The sequence below is a fragment of the Narcine bancroftii genome, chromosome 2 (genome assembly GCF_036971445.1).
Source record: "Narcine bancroftii isolate sNarBan1 chromosome 2, sNarBan1.hap1, whole genome shotgun sequence".
Classification (NCBI taxonomy): Eukaryota; Metazoa; Chordata; class Chondrichthyes; order Torpediniformes; family Narcinidae; genus Narcine; species Narcine bancroftii.
Window position 1 is genome coordinate 153,076,964 of NC_091470.1, and position 22,160 is coordinate 153,099,123.

At 43.6% G+C, this 22,160-nt stretch overlaps 1 protein-coding gene across 3 annotated transcripts in view; it reads left to right on the forward strand.

Annotated features, from left to right (window-relative positions):
• The window catches only part of chd5 (chromodomain helicase DNA binding protein 5), a 103,393-nt gene that overhangs the window by 25,800 nt on the left and 55,433 nt on the right, over window positions 1–22,160 (forward strand). For all 3 annotated transcript variants that reach the window (XM_069918614.1, XM_069918616.1, XM_069918615.1), the window contains exons 3-11: window positions 7,146–7,264; window positions 8,411–8,661; window positions 11,774–11,904; window positions 12,390–12,516; window positions 13,635–13,801; window positions 15,507–15,731; window positions 17,003–17,206; window positions 19,829–20,037; window positions 21,166–21,297. In XM_069918614.1, the coding sequence (XP_069774715.1) occupies window positions 7,146–7,264; window positions 8,411–8,661; window positions 11,774–11,904; window positions 12,390–12,516; window positions 13,635–13,801; window positions 15,507–15,731; window positions 17,003–17,206; window positions 19,829–20,037; window positions 21,166–21,297 (1,565 nt within the window). The remainder of the gene's footprint in view (window positions 1–7,145; window positions 7,265–8,410; window positions 8,662–11,773; window positions 11,905–12,389; window positions 12,517–13,634; window positions 13,802–15,506; window positions 15,732–17,002; window positions 17,207–19,828; window positions 20,038–21,165; window positions 21,298–22,160) is intronic.

Below are 22,160 nucleotides of genomic sequence, written 5' to 3' on the forward strand. Positions count from 1 at the left end.
GTACTGGGGATGTAGGTTACAGTAATTGGGTGTAAATTGGGCGGCATAGATTCATGGGCCGAAATAGCCTGTATGTCTAAATTCTAAAAAAATTATATTAATTTAATTTAACTTAAATTTAAATAAATGTAAAGGTTGTTATTGTTTCTGAAAGGTGTCATGAATTATTTGATGTGAACTTTAATTTTTTCAGTGATTTTCATTAATTAAAGTGAATAACAAAATCTGATCATTTTATGTACATGTACAACTTGCTTGTGATTTCGTCAAGAAGATTCCTTTAGAATTCAGTGGACTGTGTGGTTTTTGGTGAACATGGCACTCATACAGGAAGGAAGTGTGTGCTTTGGGTTTGATAGCATTATAGACTTCCTTCTTGTATCAGTGAAGCCCTAAATGGAGCACTTGTGTATTGATCCTCAAACAACCCAGATCATCCCATTATTGGTCCATTAAAATTCTTCGTGTTTCCATCCCTAACCTCCTGGAATAATTACATCTGCTCCTTGGTTTGACCTCACAATCGAGAGCAGTAATTGCCAAATGTTAAATGGGAGTTCTCGGTGACCAAATGGTCATTCAATAACTCGCATCTTGCAGGACCTGCTCTGTCAGATAATTAGCTTCACATTGCTTCAAATGTCACTTGCTTTAAATTACAGAATTGTCTTGAAATCCAACATAGCCATTAAGGTTTTTAATCTGGCCTTGGTACCCCTGGGATCAGGAGATGTTGGGTTGTTGGCCACATCTCAGCTGGACTTTCTATCTGTACTTTCATGGTGTCCCAGGCCAATACATTTTGTCTATTGCATCTCAACTAGTATCACATTATGTGGTAATTATCACAATGCCGGTACAAGACACTGTAGATGCTTTAATCTGGAGCAGCAAACAAACTGTTGGAGGAGATCACTGAGTCAGGCAGCATCTATGGATGGTTAGCATTTTGGGTCAAGACCCATCAAAGAGTCCTGATGCAGGGTCTTGACCTGAAAGGCCACCAATCCTTTTGCCTCCACAGAAGCTGCCTGATGTACTGAGTACCTTGCTTTTTGTTCCATTAGCGGACATGATTCCAGCATCAGTTTGCATGTGCCGAAAATATGGTTGTGATAGTCTCATCAAACGGTTGTGGCTATTACAGAGACTTGGCTGGAGGAAGGACAGGATTGGCTGATGCAAGTACTGGGGTTTAGGTGCTTTAAAAGGAAAAGGATGGGAGGGAGGTGGAGGGGTGGTGGGAAGGGGAGCAGCATTACGGATAGTGTCATGGCTATAGAAAGGGAGAAGGCTGAGGGAGAGGGAATGTCCACTGAGTCGGTGTGGGTGGAAGTCAGAAATGGGAAGGGAGCTATCACTGTACTGGGAGTAGTCTCTAGTCTCCCAAATAGCCCTCAGGACACCAAGGTGCAGATAAAAAGGCAGATTTTGGAATGGTGCAGGAAATACAGGGTTGTAGTTATGGGTGACTTCAACTTCCCTAATATTGACTGGCACCTACTGACTGAAAGAGGGAGAGATGGGGCTGAATTTCTCAGGTGTGTTTGAGAAAGATTCCTGACACTAAATGTGGACCAGCCGACGAGAGGAGAGGCCATACTGGATCTAGTTCTGGGCACTGAACCTGGTCAGGTGGTGGACCTCTCGGTGAGGGAGGATTTTGGTGAGAGTGACCGCAATTTTCTGAGCTTTAGCATAGCTATGGAAAAGGATAAAAGCAGACAAAATGGGAACTTGCTTAATGAGGCAGGAACTAATGAGAGTAAATTGGAAACGGATGTTGAAGGGTGAAAGCGCAGAAGTAATGTGGAGGAAGTTTAGGGACCATTTGTGCTGGCTTCAGGATAGGTTTGTCCACTGGGACAAAGAAAAGATGGTAGGAAAAGAGAACTGTGGTTGATGAAACTGATGACGCAGCTGGCCAAGAGGAACAAAGAAGCATGCATTAGATATAGGAAACAGGAAGGGCACATGAGAAGTATATGGTAGCCAGGAAGGAGCTTAAGAAAGGACAGGAAGGAGGCATGAGAAGGCATTGGCATATTGAATTAAGGAGAACCCCAAGGCATTCTATGCGTATGTGAAGAACACAAGGATGATGAGAATAAAGGTGTGGCTGCTAAAGGATAAAGGAGGCAACATGTGCCTGGAGCCGGAGGAGGTTGGGGAGGTCCTAAATGAATACTTTGTGTCAGTATTCACTAGAGAAAAGACTTGATCAGGGTGAGGTCGGAATAGAACAGGCTTGTGGAGATTAAAGAAGAGAAAATGTTGGATCTTCTTCAAAACCTCAAGATTGATAAGTCCCCAGGACTGGACGTGATATACTCCAGGTTGTTGTAGGAAGTGAGGGAGGAGATAGCTGGGGCAGTAGCTTTGATCTTTGAGTCCTCTTCGTGGCAGGGGAGGTGCCAGAGGGTTGGAGAATGGCAAATGTAGTCCCCTTGTTTTAAAAAAAAAGGTAATAGGGTAAATCTAGGGAATTAGAGACTGGTGAGTTTTACGTCAGTGGTGTGTAAACTATTTGAGAGTATCCTTAAGGATAAGGATCTATGAGCATGTGGAAAAGTACAGTCTACTCAAGGATAGTTATCAGGGGTTTGTAAAGGGAAGGTCGTGCCTCACGAGCCTAATTGAGTTTTTTGAGGAGGTAATAAAATAAATTGATGAAGCTCGGGTGGTAGTTGTGGTCTATATGGATTTTAATAAGGCATTTGACAAGGTCCCCAATGAGAGACATGTTCAGAAACTCATGAGGCATGAGATCCATGGAACCTTGGCAATGTGGATAAAAAAATTGGGTTGCATGTAGAAAGCAGAGAGTGGTAGTGAAAGGATACTTTCCTGGAAATCGGTGACTAGTGGAGTGCTGCAGGGATCTGTTCTGGGACCCCTGCTCTTTGTGATTTTTATAAATGACCTGGATGAAGAGGTGGAAGAATGGGTCAGTAAGTTTGTGGATGACATGAAGGTTGAAAGAGTTGTGGATGGAACTGAAAGTTGTCAAAGGTTACAAGAGGATATAGAAAGGATGCAGAATTGGGCAGAAAAGTGACAGATGGATTTCAATCTGGATAAGTGTGAGGTGATGCATTTTGGAAAAACAACCAGAAGATTGAGTACAGGGTTAATGGTCAGTTACTTAAGAATGTGGATGAACAGAGGAACCTTGGGGTCCAAATCCATACATCTGTCAAAGTTGCCGCACAGGTTTAAAGGATTGTTAAGAAGACCTCTGGGATGCTGGGCTTCATTAATAGGGAGATTGAGTTCAGGAGTAGAGAGGTCATGATGCAACTCTACAAACCTCTGGTGAGACCACACCTAGAGTACTGTGTTCATTTCTGGTCACCTCATTATAGGATGGATGTGGAAGCCATGGAGAGGGTGCAGAGGAGATTTACCAGGATATTACCTGGATTGGAAAATAAGTCTTATGAGGCAAGAGTAGAAGGATGAAAGGAGACTTAATAGAGGTCTACAAGATTATGAGGGGTATAAATAGGGTGGACAGCCAGCACCTGTTTCCCAGGGCAGGATCAGTAAACACCAGAGGACATATGTACAAAGGTAAAGGGAGACATCAGGAGTAAGTTTTTACGCAGAGAATAGAAGGTGTGTTGAATTCCTTGCCAGGGATGGTGGTGGTGGCATGAGATGTGAATTGGCTAAAATAGATTGGCAAATGGTACTTAAAGGACTAATGGTAGAAATGCAATGGCAATCGTTTAAGGATAGCTTGGAGCAAGTGCAAAAAATGTACATCTCAGTTTGTACAAAGAATAAATCGAGGAGGGTAGCACGTCCGTGGCTAATGAGGGAGATCCGAGAGAGTGTGAAATCCAAAGAAGGAGCTTACAAATTAGCCAAAAAGAATAATATCCCTGATGATTGGGAGAAATTCAGAGTTCTGCTGAGGAGGACAAAAGGATTAATTAGGAAAGGTAAAAGGGATTATGAGAGGAAGCTGGCAGGGAACATAAAAAATGACTGTAAAAGCTTTTATAGATACATTAAGAGAAAGAGGTTAGTTAAGACAAATATGGGTCCGCTGCAGACAGAAACGGGTGAGTTTATCATGGGGAACAAGGGTATGGCAGACTGTTTGAATTACTATTTTAGTTCTGTCTTCACCAAGGAAGATGTAACTAATTTACAGAAAATTATTGAGGATCAGGGATCTATTGTGACAGAGGGACTAAAAGAAATAATTGTAAGTCGAGAAGTTGTATTAGTTAAATTGCAGGGATTAAGGCGGATAAATCCCTGGGGCTAGGTAGTCTGCATCCAAGAGTGCTGAAGGAAGTAGCCCAGGAAATAGTGGATGCATTGATGATTATGTTTCAAACCTCTTTGGATACTGGAGTAGTTCCTGAGGATTGGAGGGTAACCCCACTCTTTAAGAAGGGAGGGAGAGAGAAATCGGGAAACTACAGACCAGTTAGCTTGACATCGGTACTAGCGAAGGTGCTAGAATCAGTTATTAAAGATGCAGTTGCAGTACATTTGGAAAGTAGTAGTATCATTGTACAGAGCCAGCATGGTTTTGTGAAGGGGAAATCATGTTTGACGAATCTAATAGAGTTTTTTGAGGATGTAACTAGTAGAGTGGATAGGGGAGAACCAGTGGATGTGGTATATCTGGACTTTAGTAAGGCGTTTGATAAGGTTCCACACAGAAGACTAGCATATAAACTTAAAGAACACGGTATAGGAGGTATGGTATTAAGATGGATAGAGAATTGGTTGAGGGACAGGAAGCAAAGAGTAGCAATAAATGGGTTCTTTTCAGAATGGCAGCCAGTGACTAGTGGGGCACCGCAGGGCACAGTGCTGGGGCCGCAGTTGTTTACAATATATATCAACGACTTAGATATGGGAATAGATAGCAGTATCTTGAAATTTGCAGACAATACGAAGTTGGGTGGCAGGGTTAGCTGTGTGGAGGATGCTTGGAGAGTGCAGGGTGACTTGGACAAGTTAGGCGAGTGGGCCAGGACATGGCAGATGCAGTTTAATGTCGATAAATGCGAGGTTATCCACTTTGGAGGTAACAACAGGAAAGAGGATTATTATTTAAATGGTATCTGTTTAGGAAAAGGGGAGATGCAGCGAGACTTGGGTGTTGCTGTGCATCAGTGTTGAAAGTGGACATGCAGGTGCATCAGGCGGTGAGGAGGGCGAATGGTATGTTGGCGTTCATAGCGAGAGCATTTGAGTCCAGGAGTAGGGAGATCCTGCTGCATCTGTACAGGGCCTTGGTGAGACCACACCTGGAGTACTGCGTGCAGTTTTGGTCTCCTTATCTGAGGAAGGATATCCTTGCCTTGGAGGGGGTCCAGAGAAGGTTCACTAGGCTGATACCGGGGATGGAGGGACTCGCCTATGAAGAAAGGTTGGATGGACTAGGCTTGTATTCTCTGGAATTTAGAAGATTGAGGGGGGATCTTATAGAAACATAAAATTCTTAAGGGTTTAGACAGACTAGATGCAGGAAGGTTGTTTCCAATGCTGGGAAAAACCAGATCCAAGGTCCATAGTTTAAGGATTAGGGGGAATTTTTTTTTTAGGACTGAGATGGGGAAAAATTTCTTCTCTCAGAGAGTGGCAAATGTGTGGAATTCTTTGCCACAGGAAGTAGTTGAAGTCGGTTCCCTGTCAAATTTTAAGTATAGGTTAGATTTGGCCCTTGTGGCCAAGGGGATTAGGGGGTATGGGGAGAAGGCAGGAACCAGGTACTGATCAGCCATGATCATAATGAATGGTGGTGTAGGCTTGAAGGGCCAAATGGCCTACTCCTACACCTATTTTCTATGTTTCTAAACATTGGGGCATTGGAGAGATCTTAGACACAAGGATGAAAGAAAAATAGAGGATTACAGGGTAGGGAGGGAGGGTTTAATACTTTTAAATATTATGGGTCAGCACAACATCAAGGGCTGAAGGGCCTATATTGTGCTGTACTGTTCTATGTTCAAATCAAACATCCTCTTTTGGGAGGTGACAAAATGTTTTGTCAAAGGATCCATTAAAGTAGATGCATTAAGGTGGAGCTGTTCAACAACAAAATATGGGGACCTGACCATCAAAATAGAATAATTTAGATCAGAATTGACCTGGAAATAGCTTGAGGAATGCAGTAGACATCTTGATGGAGGCTACAGGTTTTCCATAGGATCTTTGAAATCTACTTTCTCGGAGTATGCTTTGTAAGTTCTTGATTGACTACATTGCACTCAGTTATGCCATAGAATGGTTCCAGCATGGAAGGAGGCTATTCAATCCCATTAAGCCCATTCTTGCAGTCTATCAGAGGATTGGTTGTTCATTGGCTGTGTGCTTCAAGATAGATGCATTTCTTTCTCATATTTAATTAGTATTGTGTGTGATGATGGAGCTCTGTTCTGGTGTTTTTAGGATCTTTGACCCAACCTGCTCTTCTTATTTAGTCTTGGTTTGAAAGGCTGTGGTTTTGGACTCCTGCTATTTTGTACCCAAGTAGAGTCGTCACCTTCTGTAAAAAGAGAAATTTGCTAGGCAAGAATGTGGAAAGTGATACGATCTTTCAGCTGTCCGAGGGCATTTTGGTCTTTAAGTGAGCCTACTGAATGAAAAATTAATGTTGTACAGGCAACTGTTATGTCTCAGCCATTCGGATAATGGAGTAAAATTTGCTCTTTCACAATTTGTGTGTGGCATACGGGGAAGGGGTGAGGAAGGGGGAAAGTAAATGCACATTTTTTTCCACTTGTGTTTCTTGACAGCACAAATGATCTGACAATGTAACAAGAAAAAATAAATTTTCTAGGAACCCTGGAGACACCTGCATATAGTGAAGAAATAATTAGGTAGATTAGCAAAATACACTGGGAAAACAAATTGGGAAGAGGGGCTTGTTTTCATTTTCTCTGGCTTTGAACTCATCAGAAGTTGAAGAAGTTGGTTTGATCCTGGATGATGAGGAAGTAGTGAGTGGAACGTGAGGTGGGTGTTGCAGTTCATGGCCAATGTTTAGTTTCAAAAATCCAAAGATTGGAGGTGGAATGGGGAGATGAGGAGACCCCAGTTTTGGACTGACTACGTGAAATGCGTTCAGTTTCTTTTGTCAGAATACGTTTTGTTCTTTTGCCCAAATTCTTCAGGAGCAGAAATCTTCCACGTACTTAATGGATGACTGGGGTTTGGAAGATGTGGACTATGAATTCACAGAGGAGGATTACCATACACTGACCAACTATAAAACCTTCAGCCAGTTCCTCAGGTACGTGTTTGAAATAATTGGTTAAAGATATTTTAAAATATATTTTGAAAGGCTATTTTTATTTTTACCTGCTTTTGCTGTGCTATCTTGTTACAGTGTTAGGCTGCTATGATTTTCCATTTACTGGTAGTTCGTGCTGTTCCAAATAGCAAACAAAGATAATTAATTTTATTAAGAGAATTGAGTGCAGTACAATTCAGAAGTCTGAATCAAATCCAGTCTGTAATAACAAACATTTGGTGAACTTTTATCCCCATGTGACACAGTGAATTGTTCACCATGAATAGCATTTACGGGGCAGATCCAATGTCTCATCATCTTATTAGGGTGTTCATTTAAGGGATCTCGCAAAAGTTTCACAAAGGGGTTTTGGCTCGAAACATTTTCTCCCACAGATGCTGCTCGGCCCACACGTCCTTTTCTCCCTGATGCCTTGCGGCCTTGTAATGCCTCGGGGTCTGAGATCCTCCAGCTCGGACAACTTGCACGTGTTTTCCATCGCTGTATTATCACCGGGTGTGACTTGGCCCCAATCTCTTTTTTCGAACCTCTCTGTTGCCTCCCAAACTTGATTTGTGTGATCTGCTTTAGGAGCTAGAATTTGTTTCCTGACAATAAACTGAGGCTGTCAATATCTAGCCAACTTTTATAAAAGTGTGCCACAGTACTTTGTAACCTCCGATTGGGTAATGTTCCCAGGCTTGGAAAGGCGTGGTTCCATGCTTTTTAACTTGCTACTTTAAATTCAACTATTTGGCCAAGCGAAGGAATTAGGGAAAAGCATCTTTGCCCACAGATTGGTAAGAGGGTGGAAGAGAACCTCTGAATGTAATTAATCCAATGAGTTGCGATGTACGTAAGGGAAAGCTGAATAATCAACTGAGACAAGGAATGAGGTAGATGGATAGAAGGGGGAGGAGTAAAAATATTGGATTGGACCAGTTGAATAATCTATGTAATGCAATGTAAAGAAAAATCACTGCACATATCTATTTTGATCTGGTAACATTCATGTGATGTGCTTTGAGGCACTTCATGACATGAAAGTGCAAGTTATTTTGAAGTTGTTTGTTAGTATTTTGTTGTTTCTTTCAGCTTATCTGAAAATCATAAATACAATGTTCCTTGTTCTCTGTCCTCTATCAGGCCACTCATTGCCAAGAAAAATCCAAAAATCCCCATGTCAAAAATGATGACAGTGCTTGGTGCAAAGTGGCGGGAGTTCAGTGCCAATAACCCATTCAAAGGGTCGTCGGTGGCTGCAGCAGAAGTGGCTGCAGCGGCAGTGGCAGCTGTTGTAGAACAGGTGATTGTGGCGCCGTCCATACCAATTCAGGTGCCACCTCCTATCCAACCTCCAGTCCCTCTGAGGAAAGCCAAGACCAAAGAAGGAAAAGGTAACACATCTGTAAGAGTAGAGAGACTTCAGGCACCCGTTTCAGGGTTTACACTCACCAGAGAAGAGTAATGTGTAATGATAAAGGGTGAATATTGGAATTATTCAGAGGTGGAGAGTGTGTCCTGGATGAGGGTGATAAGGTACTGGAGAAGGGTGGACAAGATACTTTGAGGTGTGAGGAGATGAGTTTGGTGGGGCAGGAGCAGAGACACAAAAATTACTATTCTAAAACAGTATTTTTTTTTGCCAACTGCTCCCCTAAACTCACATTCCACCTTAATCCCTATGCCATAAATGCTCTGTGATTCGTAAGGGAAAGGTGGGAAGGGAAGGTGGAGAATTACTGCTCTAGACCCAATTGTTACTGAAATATTTTGCGTGAGAAAAATTGTCATTGGCCCATTTCCTTTGGAGTTATGAAACCGTGCACATAACGAGTCAATTAGGTACAATTAAATCAGTGGTTTTCAAACTTTTTCTTTCCACTCACATCCCACCTTAAGCAATCGCTTACTAATCACAGAACATTTATAGAGATTGCTTAAGGTGGGTTGTGAGTTTAGGGGGCAATTTTGAAAACCACTATTCAAAAAGAACAATGAGTTTTATGGAACTGTATCCAAATGCTCATAGTATTGTAACGGCACTGATTTACAAACAAATAAAGAATACCCTCACTTGCTTCTTTCAGCACACCATGGAGTCGACTTTCTTTATTCTCCTTAGACACAACGTTACATTCCTCTCTCACTGCTCCCCATCTGTAATCCCTGCTGCTCTCAAGCTCCCCTTCCTCCCTTCTCCACCTACTGTGTCCTGCCTTTGCGACCACTCACTCTTTGGTTTGGATGCAGCCGACAATTTTCCATACCTCAATGAAGGGCCCAAGCCCGAAACATTGGTTATGTATTTTTTCATTTGCTACATAAAGGACACTGTTTGACCTGTTGAGTTTCTCCAGCTTTGTCTTTTTATTTCATCAACGATATCTGCAGATTTTCGTGTTTAACTTTTCATTTTGCATCCTTCAACTCCCCAGACACCACCCAGCCAAACCCCTCTGACCTTCTCATTGGCTCACTGCCACAAGGGTGATCCTGACTCTCCTGCGTCCGAGATTCAGCACCTGTATACTGATGCTTAACACACCCGCGCATGTGTGCTATTATTCCCCCGTGTCGCTTCAATTGCGTCATTAGTGGTGACTGGCACTGCTCCTGACGCAGATAAGTACGCGACAGCGAGTTTCAAAATGGTGGGTTATTGTATGTTTTATGTCTGTAGGACGATATAATGGGGTCACTAGGCGAGGGAAACACGAACAAGTCTCAGAAAGGGTAGGAGCCAGGCTGAAGGTTATTCAGGCATCTGGCCACATTAGACAAATGCAGCTCACTTACAAGAGTTGTGGTCCGTGATGTAGCGATTTTTGAAATCCAACAATGGAAAATGCGTCAAGAAACCAGCTCCCAAAATGGGTCGCCACATTTATAACTGTGAAAACCCATCGAAAAGGTTTCTTGAGACCAAATCTGGATAGAAATTGTTTCATCAGGGAGGCACAGCATGGATTCAGGAAGGGCAGGTCGTGTTTGATAAATTTACTGGAGTTCTTTAAGGATGTAACGAGTGCAGTGGATAGAGGAGAACAGGTGGATATTGTATGCTTGGATATCCAGAAGGCGAACAATGAGGAGGCACACAAAAGACGTCCTTAATAAAGGATGCATGGAGTTGGGAGTAATGTGTTAGCCCGGATAGAGGATTGGTTAACCTATAGAAAGTCAGAGCTGGGATAAATGGTGAGTGGATTGCTGCAGAAGTCGCTGCTGTGATGAACATTAATGATTTGGAAGAGGGGACCGAGTGTATATAAATTTACTCATGATACAAAACTGCGTGGAAAAGCAAATTGAACAGAGAATGCAGAGAGATACCGATAGGTTAAATGAGTTTACAAGAGTCTGGCAGATGGAGTACAAGGTTGAAAGGAAAAATGCAAGATCAGTTTATTATTTAAATAGTGAAAAATTGCAACCTGCTGATGTGCAGAGGGATTTGGAAGTGATTGTGCGTAAACTATAAAAGGTTGATTTGTAGTTGCAACAGGTAATCGAGAAGGCAAATGGAGTGTTGGTCTTTATTGCTCGAGAAATTGAATTTGAAAGCAGGGAGGGAACTGGTGAGGCCGTATCTTGAGTACTGCATGCAGTTCTGGTCTCCTTGCTTGAGAAAGGCTTTGAAAGAGGGTCACTAGATTGATTTGAGAGATTAGAGGGTGAGACTCAGGAGAGATTGAGTCACCTGGGACTGTACATGCCAGAATTCAGTTGAATGAGAGGGAATCTTATAGAAACACAAAAATATGAAAAAGATAGATTGGAAAGTTGTTTTTATTGGTAGGTAAGACAAGAACTAGGGGACATAGACATGAGATTCAGGGGAGTAGATTTCAGATGGAGATGAGGAGGAACTGCTTTTCTGAGAGAGTGGTGAATCTGTGGAATTCTCTGCCCTAAGAAGCCATTAAAAGGGTACATCATGACTTCAGATTCTTTAGATAGGCTTTTTGCATAGTAGAGAAATTAAGGGTTAAAGGGAAAAGGCAGGTAGGTGGATCTGACCATAATAGCCATGGTCATATTGAATGGTGGAACGGCTCAATGGGCCACTCTTTTAGGCAGGTAGAAAATATGGGTCTGACAAGGCAGTTCTGTTTGTGAATTTTTTGGGAGAAGAGAGATGTAGGTAGTTCGGAGTTGGGGAACTATCAGATCAGAAGCGGAGAGATTACCTGAAATGATGAGGTCCATGGTAGTCTGGGAGAAGATCTCCTGATGCTGGTCAACTGGGGTAAATTCGAGGAGGTAAAGTCTCGATCAAGGGCTTCGACCCAAAATGTGGACTGACCATTTCTACCCGTGGATGCTGCCCGACCCACCGAGTTCCTCCAACTTCACCTTATTTGTGGATGTGTTAAGATGCGGTTGTTTGGAGCTGTAATCCAAGAGTCACGCGTCAGGAGGGCTTAAAGGTAAAAGGGTAGGAAAGATTGATAGTGATTTGTTGTAGAAATCTACTGTGCCCATCATAGTTATCGCTGTTCACAGGTCCAGGGGTCCGGAAGAAAAGCAAAAGTACTCGAGCTGCTGAATTGAAGAAGAAGGGAAAAGGAAAGAAAATGGTGCCCCTGAAAATCAAATTAGGAGGATTCAGTGGCAAACGGAAAAAGGAATCTTCGGTATGATGGAACTCTTCTGTTTCAGGCTTGTGGCGTTGGCATTCTGGATGGAGGAGTTGTGGTGCGATGTCTTTCTCAAATACTGAAGGGCTGCATGGTTAGCGAAGCGATTAATGCAATGCTGTTACAGCGCTCGGGACCGGGGTTCGAATCCCGCGCTGTCTATAAGGAGTTTGTATGTTCTCCCCGTGTCTGCGTGGGTTTCCTCCGGGTGCTCCAGATTCCTCCCACCGTTCAAAATATGCCGGGGGGAGTAGGTTAATTGGGTGTAATTTGGCGGCACATGCTCATGGGCCAAAGGCCCCTGTTACCATGCTGTTTGTTTAATAACGTTTTAAAATTTAAAAAAAAATTGTATCTTGACATGGCCCATGGAGCTGAGTGTGGCCTCACTTGGATGGATCTCTATCCCAGCGGAGTTAAGACAGGAATCTAAAACCTGAAACCTTATATTCTCTTTGTGTTTGTTATGCTTGTGCCTGCAGAGTGACGACGATGACCACGGTGAGTCTGATCTGGACACTGCCAGTGTCCACAGCTGCTCTGTGCGATCTGAGGGCTCAGCTGGGTTGGGCAAGAGGAGGAGGAAAGGTGGCAAGAGGAAGAAAAAATGTAAATAATCAACGTCTTCCCAAAAGATTCTTTATTTGGATGTGTTGGGTTGCATTGTTTTGCCTCAGAAAAACTAATATTGGTTAAAGTACAGTGCAGGGCAATCTCCCGTGTGGTCCCGTCAATAGATCCACCATGTGGTTGGACATCCTGGCCAGTTGGGAAGTCTTGTCCTATTCCTGGTCTATGGGAATAATCTGACCTTGGCTGAGCTGATGCTGTGCTCAGAGATCCTCACTATTGCTGAGTGAGCAAGAGAGAAGTACAAGTATGTGCCACTTAATGTCTGTTCGGGAAAATATCTGACCGCATATACGTCCAAGGTGCCATAATTATTCAGTTACTGCAAGCAAGTCCTCAGCAATTTAGAAAAAGCGACCGCTAGCTAGAGGAAATTGTATTTTGCATACCAAAACTGATCCACTGCCCCACTCTCTCCCCACAGCACCGTGTCAGTCCCCACACTGATCCCACCACCTTGCTCTCTGTCCACTGCCCCATGTCAGTCCCCACACTGATCCCACTGCCCTGCTCTCTGCCCACGGCCCCATGCCAGTCCCCACACTGATTTCCTACTTACCAATAAAAAGTTTACAGGTACACTACAGTATCCCATATAGCTTTGCTAAGAATATATGCTGTTCGCACAATGTCCACATTGCATAACACCCAATTTCACAGAACGTATCGTGGACGTTAAGCGGCACATACCTGAGGTTTTGTGATGTGACTAGGCATGAGGTTCATGAGCTGGTTATGAGCAGGATTCCCACATGGGATGATTGAAGCAGTGTGAGACTATTCAGCCCCTCCAACTAATTCCACAGATGATAATTGATCTGGATCTCAGTTCACTTCACTTTTTTAACTCTTGTAAAACCGCAAATGATTCACCAACTCGTTTTCTCCAAGACCTTCCCTGGTCTTTAAAAACAGTTTTATGAAATCAATTTTTTTTTTTCAAAAATAGTGTCATCAACCCTGAGTTTCCCAACAGCAAAAATAAACATTCCCCCAAAAATAAAGTTACAGTTTGTGGTTGCAATTGACTATACCCTTTTGGTGTACAGTGGTGGGATGCCCACGATTTTCCTGACTATTGTTTGCTTGATCCCCAGTGGAAGAAGGAGATGGATACGAGACGGATCATCAGGACTATTGTGAAGTTTGTCAGCAAGGAGGGGAAATTATTTTGTGTGATACCTGTCCCAGGGCATATCATTTAGTCTGCCTGGACCCTGAAATGGAGAAGGCCCCAGAAGGGAAGTGGAGTTGTCTGCACTGTGTAAGTGTCCACTTCTGGCTGGTGTAGGTTGTTCATAAACATGTCATGAAATTTGTTTTGCAATAGCATCTCAATACAAACATTTACATAAATCACCTTGCAAAATAAATAAAATAGTGCAGGAAAAAGAAATAGACAAAGAAAGATGGTGTCTGTGGTTCATTGTTCATTCAGGAATCTGATGGCAGCAGGGAAGAAGCTGTCCTAGTGCTGCTGAGGGCTCCTGCACCTTTTCCCCAATAAACACTCATTATAGGAAGGATGTGGAAGCTATGGAGAGGGTGCAGAGGAGATTTACTAGGATGTTGCCTGGATTAGGAAACAAGTCTTACGAGGCAAGGTCAGCAGAGCTGGGACTTTTCATTTTGGAGTGTAGAAGGATGAGAGGAGGCTTTGTAGAGGTCTACAAGATTATGAGAGGCGTCGACAGCCAGCACCCGTTTTCTCTGGTGTTTGCAGGATCAGCAAGCACGAGAGGACATATGTACAAAGATAAGGGAGGGAAGTTTAGGGAGACATCAGAGGTAGGTTTTTTACAGAGTTATGAATGCCTTTCCGGGGATGGTGGTGGAGGCTGAAATATTGAGGGCATTTAAGAGATATATGGATGAAAGAGGGTTATTGGGTAGGGAGGATTTCATACATTTTTTAAGGAAGGAATGTATGGGTTGGGACAACATCAAGGGCCAAAGGGCCTGTACTGGGTTGTACTATTCTACGTTCTATGTAGCAGAATGAAGAGGGCATGCCAAGGTGGTGAGGGTCCTTGAGGATAGAGGCTGCTTTCTTGTCTCTTTCTAGCACAAAGACACTGCCTCTTGTAGATGTCCTCAGTGGAGTGAAGTCTGGTGCCCGGGATGTCGCAGGCTGAGTTAACAACCCTCTGGAATTTTTTTCTTGTCCTGAGTGTTGACACCTCCATACCAGACGGCGATGCAACCAGCCAGAATGTTCTCCATGGTACACCTGCAGAAGCTTTTGAGAGCCTTCAGTGATCTACCGAATCTCCTCAAATTCCTCACAAAGTATAGCCACTGGCGAACCTTCTTCGCGATTGCCTCGACATGGAGGCTCTGAGGCAGATCCTTGGACACCCAGGAATTTGAAGTTGTGGGTTTTAACTTTACTCAAGAAGTGTATGTGAAAAGGGATCAGCAAAACTCACTCCTGCAGCTTGTTACTCAATCACATAAGAGCAGGAAAAATGGTGTTGTACACCACCTTAATTTGAGCAAGTCACCTGCTGACTGCCCCAGCGATCGAGAACTAAGCCAAGATTTGGCACAGATGTTGAGTTCGACTGATCTGTGCTGGCAAAAGTTGCTTTCCTTTTCCCTTCATCCATCCTGAGCACTTATGATGACCCTGATGAACGACTATTCCACCCACTGCTGCTTTCACTAAGACTGGGATGTGGTATCCCTGACAGTGCTGACCTTTATTGGCCCCCTTCCATTGCTATGATATAGAAGGGGTGGATCGCCACCTTGACCTAATATGATCCATTGAAGGTGCTGCCAGGATATTAAGTACTTGATTTTACAGCTGCTCTTGATGTACTGTGCACTGATGAAAGGGTGGTGAAATTTTTCTCAGTCAGGAAGATGTGTGACTTGTGATCTGATGGTATTGAATCTATTTTCCGTCCAACCGTGGCTGTTGCGATATTGACCCCCCAAAAAATTATTCCTTGCACACACTCCAGGAAAAAGAAGGAATCCAGTGGGAAGCCAAAGAGGATGAAGAAGATGAAGATGAAGAAGAGGGTGTGGACGAAGAAGATGACGATCACATGGAATTCTGCCGCGTGTGCAAGGATGGGGGCGAGCTGCTGTGCTGTGACTCTTGTCCCTCCTCTTATCACATTCACTGCCTTAACCCCCCACTACCAGAGATCCCGAATGGGGAGTGGATTTGTCCACGTTGCCTGGTGAGTGTACAGCCAACTCGTGCACGAGATGTACCGACCTTCAAGTGCTTCTGTGTATCTCTGAAGTATGGGTATTGCAAGCTTTTGAGTTGGAATTTAACATGTTTGGAAGTTAACATGTTGTCACTACCTTTGCCAACATGATGAATTAATGCTCAGAGGTGTCTGAGTGACATCAATTGTTACACAAACCTTGCTTGTGGGGAATGTTGCCATGATATTTGGAGGGCCATAAATACTGAAGTTTGCATAACTCTTACGTTTAGAGCACCATCCTATCTGGAGTGCCACTGGAGAGTTGGAGCATGTTTCCATGGTTGCTGGTTGACCCTTGTGTTGACATACACAACAATGACCCTGCCCCTAACTATCTGACTTCACCAGCCCCTCCTCCAATTTGACTCTCCACCCCATCTAAAATGATCAATCGCCTGACCCCTTTCAACACATCTCTGTAACCTACTTCCTCCACAGTGGACACCTTGAATCTTGTGTGTTGGGGTATGAGATGATTCATCTTGGCCAATTCTAATGCTGCTATGGGTCAGGTTTGACTTGTGTCATGGTTGGGCCATCCCCTCTCCATGCTATTGGCTGAACACTTCCCTCCAATGTGATTTGGACCTTTGACCTCTGTGCACACAACAAGTTGGAGGATAATGGACACTGCACATGGGAAAGAAAAATATACATTGACTACTGGTGTACAGCCCAAATGATGTACTTGCATCCTGGTGTATGTGAATGCCTGCATTTGTGTATTATACATAGTAGACTGCCTCTCAGACCATACAAATCTTGTTGATTGAAGACCTAACATGCCCTGCTGGTTTGGGATAAGCTCCTTTCATGTGCCAGAAACACAACTGAAGCTGAAAAAGAGAGAAGAGAATTGGGGATGGAATTAAATGGTTTGGGAGGAGGTGTAATGTTTTTATTTCAAGGTTTGGGCGTGTGGTATGCCCTTAGACAGTGGTTCTCAACCTTTTTTTTTAACCCCCACTCACATACCACCTGAAGTAATCTCTTACTGACCACAGAGCTGTGCCTGAGGTGCTCTGTGGTTAGTAAGGGATTACTTCAGGTGGTATGTGAGTGGGGGGAAAAAGTTTGAGAATCACTGCCCTTAGAGCTCCCATTAACATTCAGCCAAGTTATGTCAACCTGTCAAAAGAGATTGTGTACATCACATTTCAGATTTATTGTCAAGTACATGCATGACATCACATACAACCCTGAGATTTTCTTTTTATATCTTTGTGTTACTTTAGTGCACACCCCTGAAAGGTAAAGTGCAGCGAATCTTGCACTGGATGTGGGGTTCTCCCCCACCACCACGCACTCCCTCTTCCCTAACAGATGGAGCCACTGTTGCTGAGCACCCCAAGCCCCTGGAGGGTCGTCCTGAGCGAGAGTTCTTTGTGAAATGGGTGGGCCGATCGTACTGGCACTGTTCCTGGGCCACAGAACTGCAGGTAGGTTGAGTGAGCAAAGTCTGTTAATTCACGGTGCTTGTTGGACTATGAAAGTATCCATCATTTTCTGCAGAAAACTGGTGACCCCGTAATACTTCATTGCATGGCACATTGTATGATTCACATGTTCGAACCTGGTGGACCCACAAGAAGCTGATGTGGAAGCCTCCACAGTGTAATCAGCGTGCAGGAAGGTTTCTGTTCTGTTTGTCCAGGGATCGTGGATTGAGTGCTGAATCTTGGCTGTGGCACTAGGGAGAACTTCTGCTTTCCTTTAAACTAATTGCACTGGAGCTTTTACATCCACTTGACAAGCCAGACAGAATTTAAAAATTACACGGTCTGATTTATTCTGGCAGAAGCATTTGAGTCGGACACTTGTTCTAAAAGGTTAGAATTTTCTTCCAGAGGGGAATAGGGGCTCAGTTGAATATATTTAAAATTGAATCCAATTGGTGTTTGAATTCTTAAGGGAATGAGATATGTGAAAGGAGTAAAAGACAAAAGTTTGCAGACACCACAGTGTTGGAAGAACTCAGTGGATCAAACAGTGTAGTTTATGTGGCAAAGATACATAACTAACGTTTTGGGCTTGAGCCCTTCATCAAGGGGTATGAGCAAGATTCTAAGGAGCAGGATTTCCTTGTGCTTTGGAAAGCACTAACTTGTTAGGGATAATCAGAATGTCCTTGTGTGTGGGGGGTGGGGGGGGTGCGGGGAATGATCCTGTCTCACAAATTTGATTTGAGTTTTTTGAGGACATGTTGAAGATGATTGGTGAGGGAGGGAAGTGGATTTTAGTAAAGTATTTAAGCTTTTTTATTCTAGGCTAGTCACAAGGGGTCCATTATGAGTTGGTAAAAGGGATCCAAAATTGTTGTGGTCCTAGAAGAATAGAAGGTTGTGGTAAAGAGTATTCATCTGACTGTCCATGGCTTCATGTACTATTGGAGGAACAACACATGATTTTCCATCTGGGCCCTCTCCAACTGGATGGTATTAACATTGACTTCTCAGGTTTCTGCTAGCCTCCCTTCCCTTTTTTTTCATTCCACATAGCTCTCCACCCCCTTTCCTCTTCATTCTCAGTGCTATCCCAGTGCTTCCCTGTGTGCCCTCTCTCCCTTATCCACCTATTACCTCCTGCCTTTGGGACCGTGTCCCTCCCTCCGGGCACCTGCTTACATTTTTCTAATACCTTGATGAAGGGTTCAAGCCTGAAACGTTGGTTTTGCATCTTTATCGTTGCTGTATAAAGTCATACACTGTCTGAGTTTCTCCAGTGTTGTGCTTTCACTGAGATATATGAAATGTGGATGAGACAGTAATTCTTTCCTGGATATGGGCAAGGCCATCATTTACTGCCCTTCCCTCAATGCCCTCGAGTAGATTGCAGACCAAGAACACTCGGTGAGAAATTAAGACAAAAGGAAAGTCGATGGCTTTTTCCATGGGGCAGTTAAGATTCATTTGTATTGCAGTCGTTTGGAATGACACCCATAATAAATGTGGATGGTAGAACAGCAGGTTTTGTTCAACTGGATGCAATCTTGTTACTTGCTCACAACAAGGTCTTTCTGACACTGTCTCTGGCTCGCACACGGCTAATCTGTTATGATTCTTGCGACTTCCTCTTCATTTAGATTGAAAAGTGGTGATGGTTGGGGGGGGTGGAGGGGGAGACAATGGACACCGCAAACATTTGGCAACCTATGAGAAGCTGAAGGGACTCGGTGCCAGGCAACATCCATGGGGGAGAAATGGTCAGTCAGTGCAAGGGTCCTGAAAGGAAACATTGACCCAGCATTTCTCCCCGTGGACACTGCCTGACCTGCTGAGTCTCTCCAGCTTCTCACTGTTTCCTCAAGGTCAGAAGAACTAGGACTTTTCTCTTTGAAGCGAAGAAGGATGAGGTGACAATAGAGGTCTACAAGATTCTGAGAGACATAGATAAGGTGGACAGCCAGCGCCTTTTCACCCAGTGGGTACTGAGGTGGCATGATCACCCATGATCATATTGAACGGTTGAGCCACCTTTATTCTGCATATTTGTTTCCAAGTCCAGATCTAAATAATCCTTTATCCAAAAATACATTGAAATCTCAGATATATTCAATTAATAATCGTCCACAATCCTCTTGAGTTGAGAGCTATATATCATTCGTACTGCAATCAGAAAATTAATTACTACCTGGATTGGGAAAAAAGTCTTATGAGGCAAGTTAGCAGAGCTGGGACTGGAGCGAAGAAGCTTGAGAGGTGAGAGGACAAGATTCTGAGGGGCCTTTTTCCTCAGATGGGAGTAGCAAACACCAAAGGATGAATGCACAAAGTGAAGGGAGGAACATTTAGGGGGGGATATCAGGAGTAAATGTTTTTTACACATAGATTGGGTGCCTGGAATGCATTGCCAGGGGTGGTGGTGGAGGCGGGAGCATTGGGGGCATTTAAGAGGCTCTTGGACAGGCGCGTGGATGAAAGAAATACGAGGTAGGAAGGACGTAGCATTTTTTGGTAGGAATATATAGGTTGGCACAGCATCGAGGACCCAAAGGGCTGTGCTGTGATGTTCCAGCATCTGCAGTCCTTTCTCTTGTTTAAATATGTAACTGCTCACTCTAGCTGGAGCTGTACCACACGGTGATGTTCCGGAACTTTCAAAGAAAGAATGATATGGATGAGCCGCCACCGTTTGACTACGGCTCTGGAGATGACGAGAAGAGTGAGAAGCGAAAGAATAAAGATCCACAGTGCGCAGCAATGGAAAAGCGGTTCTATCGATACGGCATCAAAGCTGAGTGGCTGATCATCCAACGAATCATCAACCACAGGTGAGGAACCAATCAAAACGTCAGTTGCAGCCTTTCCGCCCCCTTGAGTGAGATGATGGGTGATCTGTGCTCTCAGCTGCCTACCTGCTGTGATTCTCTCACCTTGTCCCAACAAAACTCCATCCATCTACAGCAAAATAACTGCAGATAGTGGACATCCGAAATAAAAACAGTCGAAGATAATTTTTAGGGCAGAAGGGATCTGTGGAGAGGAAACAAAGCTGCCCAATCATTGAGGATGTTCAACATTTTCTGTTTCTATGTAAAACTTCATCGATTTAAGAATTGTCATTTTGATTTGAGCTTCATATTGGTAGGGAGAGGATTCCGATTTTTCCATCACTGCTTGCTCGAAGAAATCCTCACTGCTGAAAAATTAAGTTCTTATTGAATTGTTTTGCTCCATTACACACGATTCTGCCACCAGAGGAAGCAAATCCTCTCTTTCCAGCTCTACAGGTTTGGCTAATACTTCAAAGGCATTTTGGAGAGGGATTCTTTTCAAAATGAACTTTATCAGCTTACGCAGGCGTTTGGAGAGACCATGGAGGTTATTGAGCAAACACTAATTTGCTGGAGGACCTCAGCGGGTCAGACAGCACCCATGAGTAGAAATGGTCAGTCAATGTCTTGGGTGTGAACCCTTTATCAAGGTAGAATGGGTGAAATTACATATAGAAAGGGGAAGAGGCCCCAGAAGGTGTGAGAGGTGGAGAGACAGGTAGAGGGAGAAACCATAAGGAAGGGGGAATGGGATAAGAGAAAGAGATAGAAATACAGGAGTGAGGCAAAGGAAATGGGAACAGTGAATTGAGATGGTTGCAAGTCTTGCTGGGAAGGTGGTCATAGACCCAGAGGGCAGTAGAAAGTGCCGTTGGATAGGACTCCTTTCGCAGAGCTGGTTTTCATTCATCTTTGGAAGCTATTCCCTAATACACTACACCGTTTGAATATCTCCACTCAAATGTTTCCAGCCAAAATTTCAAAAAGGTTAAATACAGAGCAAAGCTTGGTCTATGCTTTCCCTCAAACGTTCCTAGGTTGGGTAGTTCACTGAGTTCACATCTAACCCATGTCCTTGATAAAATCGGATAAAACTTCTCCATTTTTTTTTTCTTTTTTCTCCAGCTTTGATAAGAAAGGAGACCTGCATTATTTGATTAAATGGAGGGATTTGCCATATGACCAGGCTACCTGGGAATTTGAAGAATTTGAGATTCCCGATTATGACACCATGAAGGAGATGTACTGGAATCACAGGTCAGTGTCTCTTCACAGAAGTCAGAAGGCAACTTTTAGTGAAATCCAAAAAAAATTAAAACAAATACCGGAAGCATTCAGCAGGGAAGGCAACATCTGTGGAAAGAGATAACATATCCAATTGCAGACCACAAATTTTAGTGACCTTGTTGTTTTAGTACAACCGTACACTACTGCCCAAACATAGTGTGTACTGGCAACCCAATGCAAAATGCTATGACGTTCAGGATCTGGAAATAAATTTCTGAAACTATTAAATCACGGGCTAGTAAGACGATTGGTAAATGCCTGATTAATTGACCATTGTTCTTCAGACACAGGAGTTTGTCACATGTCCTTGGCTAGATATTCATATAATTCCAGTCTCAGAAAATGGCTGTGTTGTGGGTGTTGCAGGTTAGGCCAGCGTGGATGGCCATCCCTGGGTGAAAAGGTGTTTTTGATCTGATTGCTCTCAACATCCTGCTCGGTCAGGGGTCCCAGGATCTTTACCCAGAGATGTGCATCTCCCAGTTGAGCTGACGGGTGGTAGAGGATGATCTTGGAACATAAGAAATAGGACCAGGAGTTGGACATCCGGCCCGTCGAGCCTGCTCTACCATTCAATGAGATCATGGCTGATCTGATGATGGGCTCATCTCCACCCTTTCTACATTTTCCCCATATCCTACTATGTAAAAATCTATCCAACCTTGTCTTAAATATATTTACTGAGGTCACCTCCACTGCTTCAATGGGCAGTGAATTCCACAGATTCATCTCCGTCCTAAATCTACTACCCTGAACCTTGAGGCTATGTCCCCTAGTTCTGAGCTTCCCTACCAATGAAAAAAACTTGCCTATCTCTAACTTAGCTTTGTCTT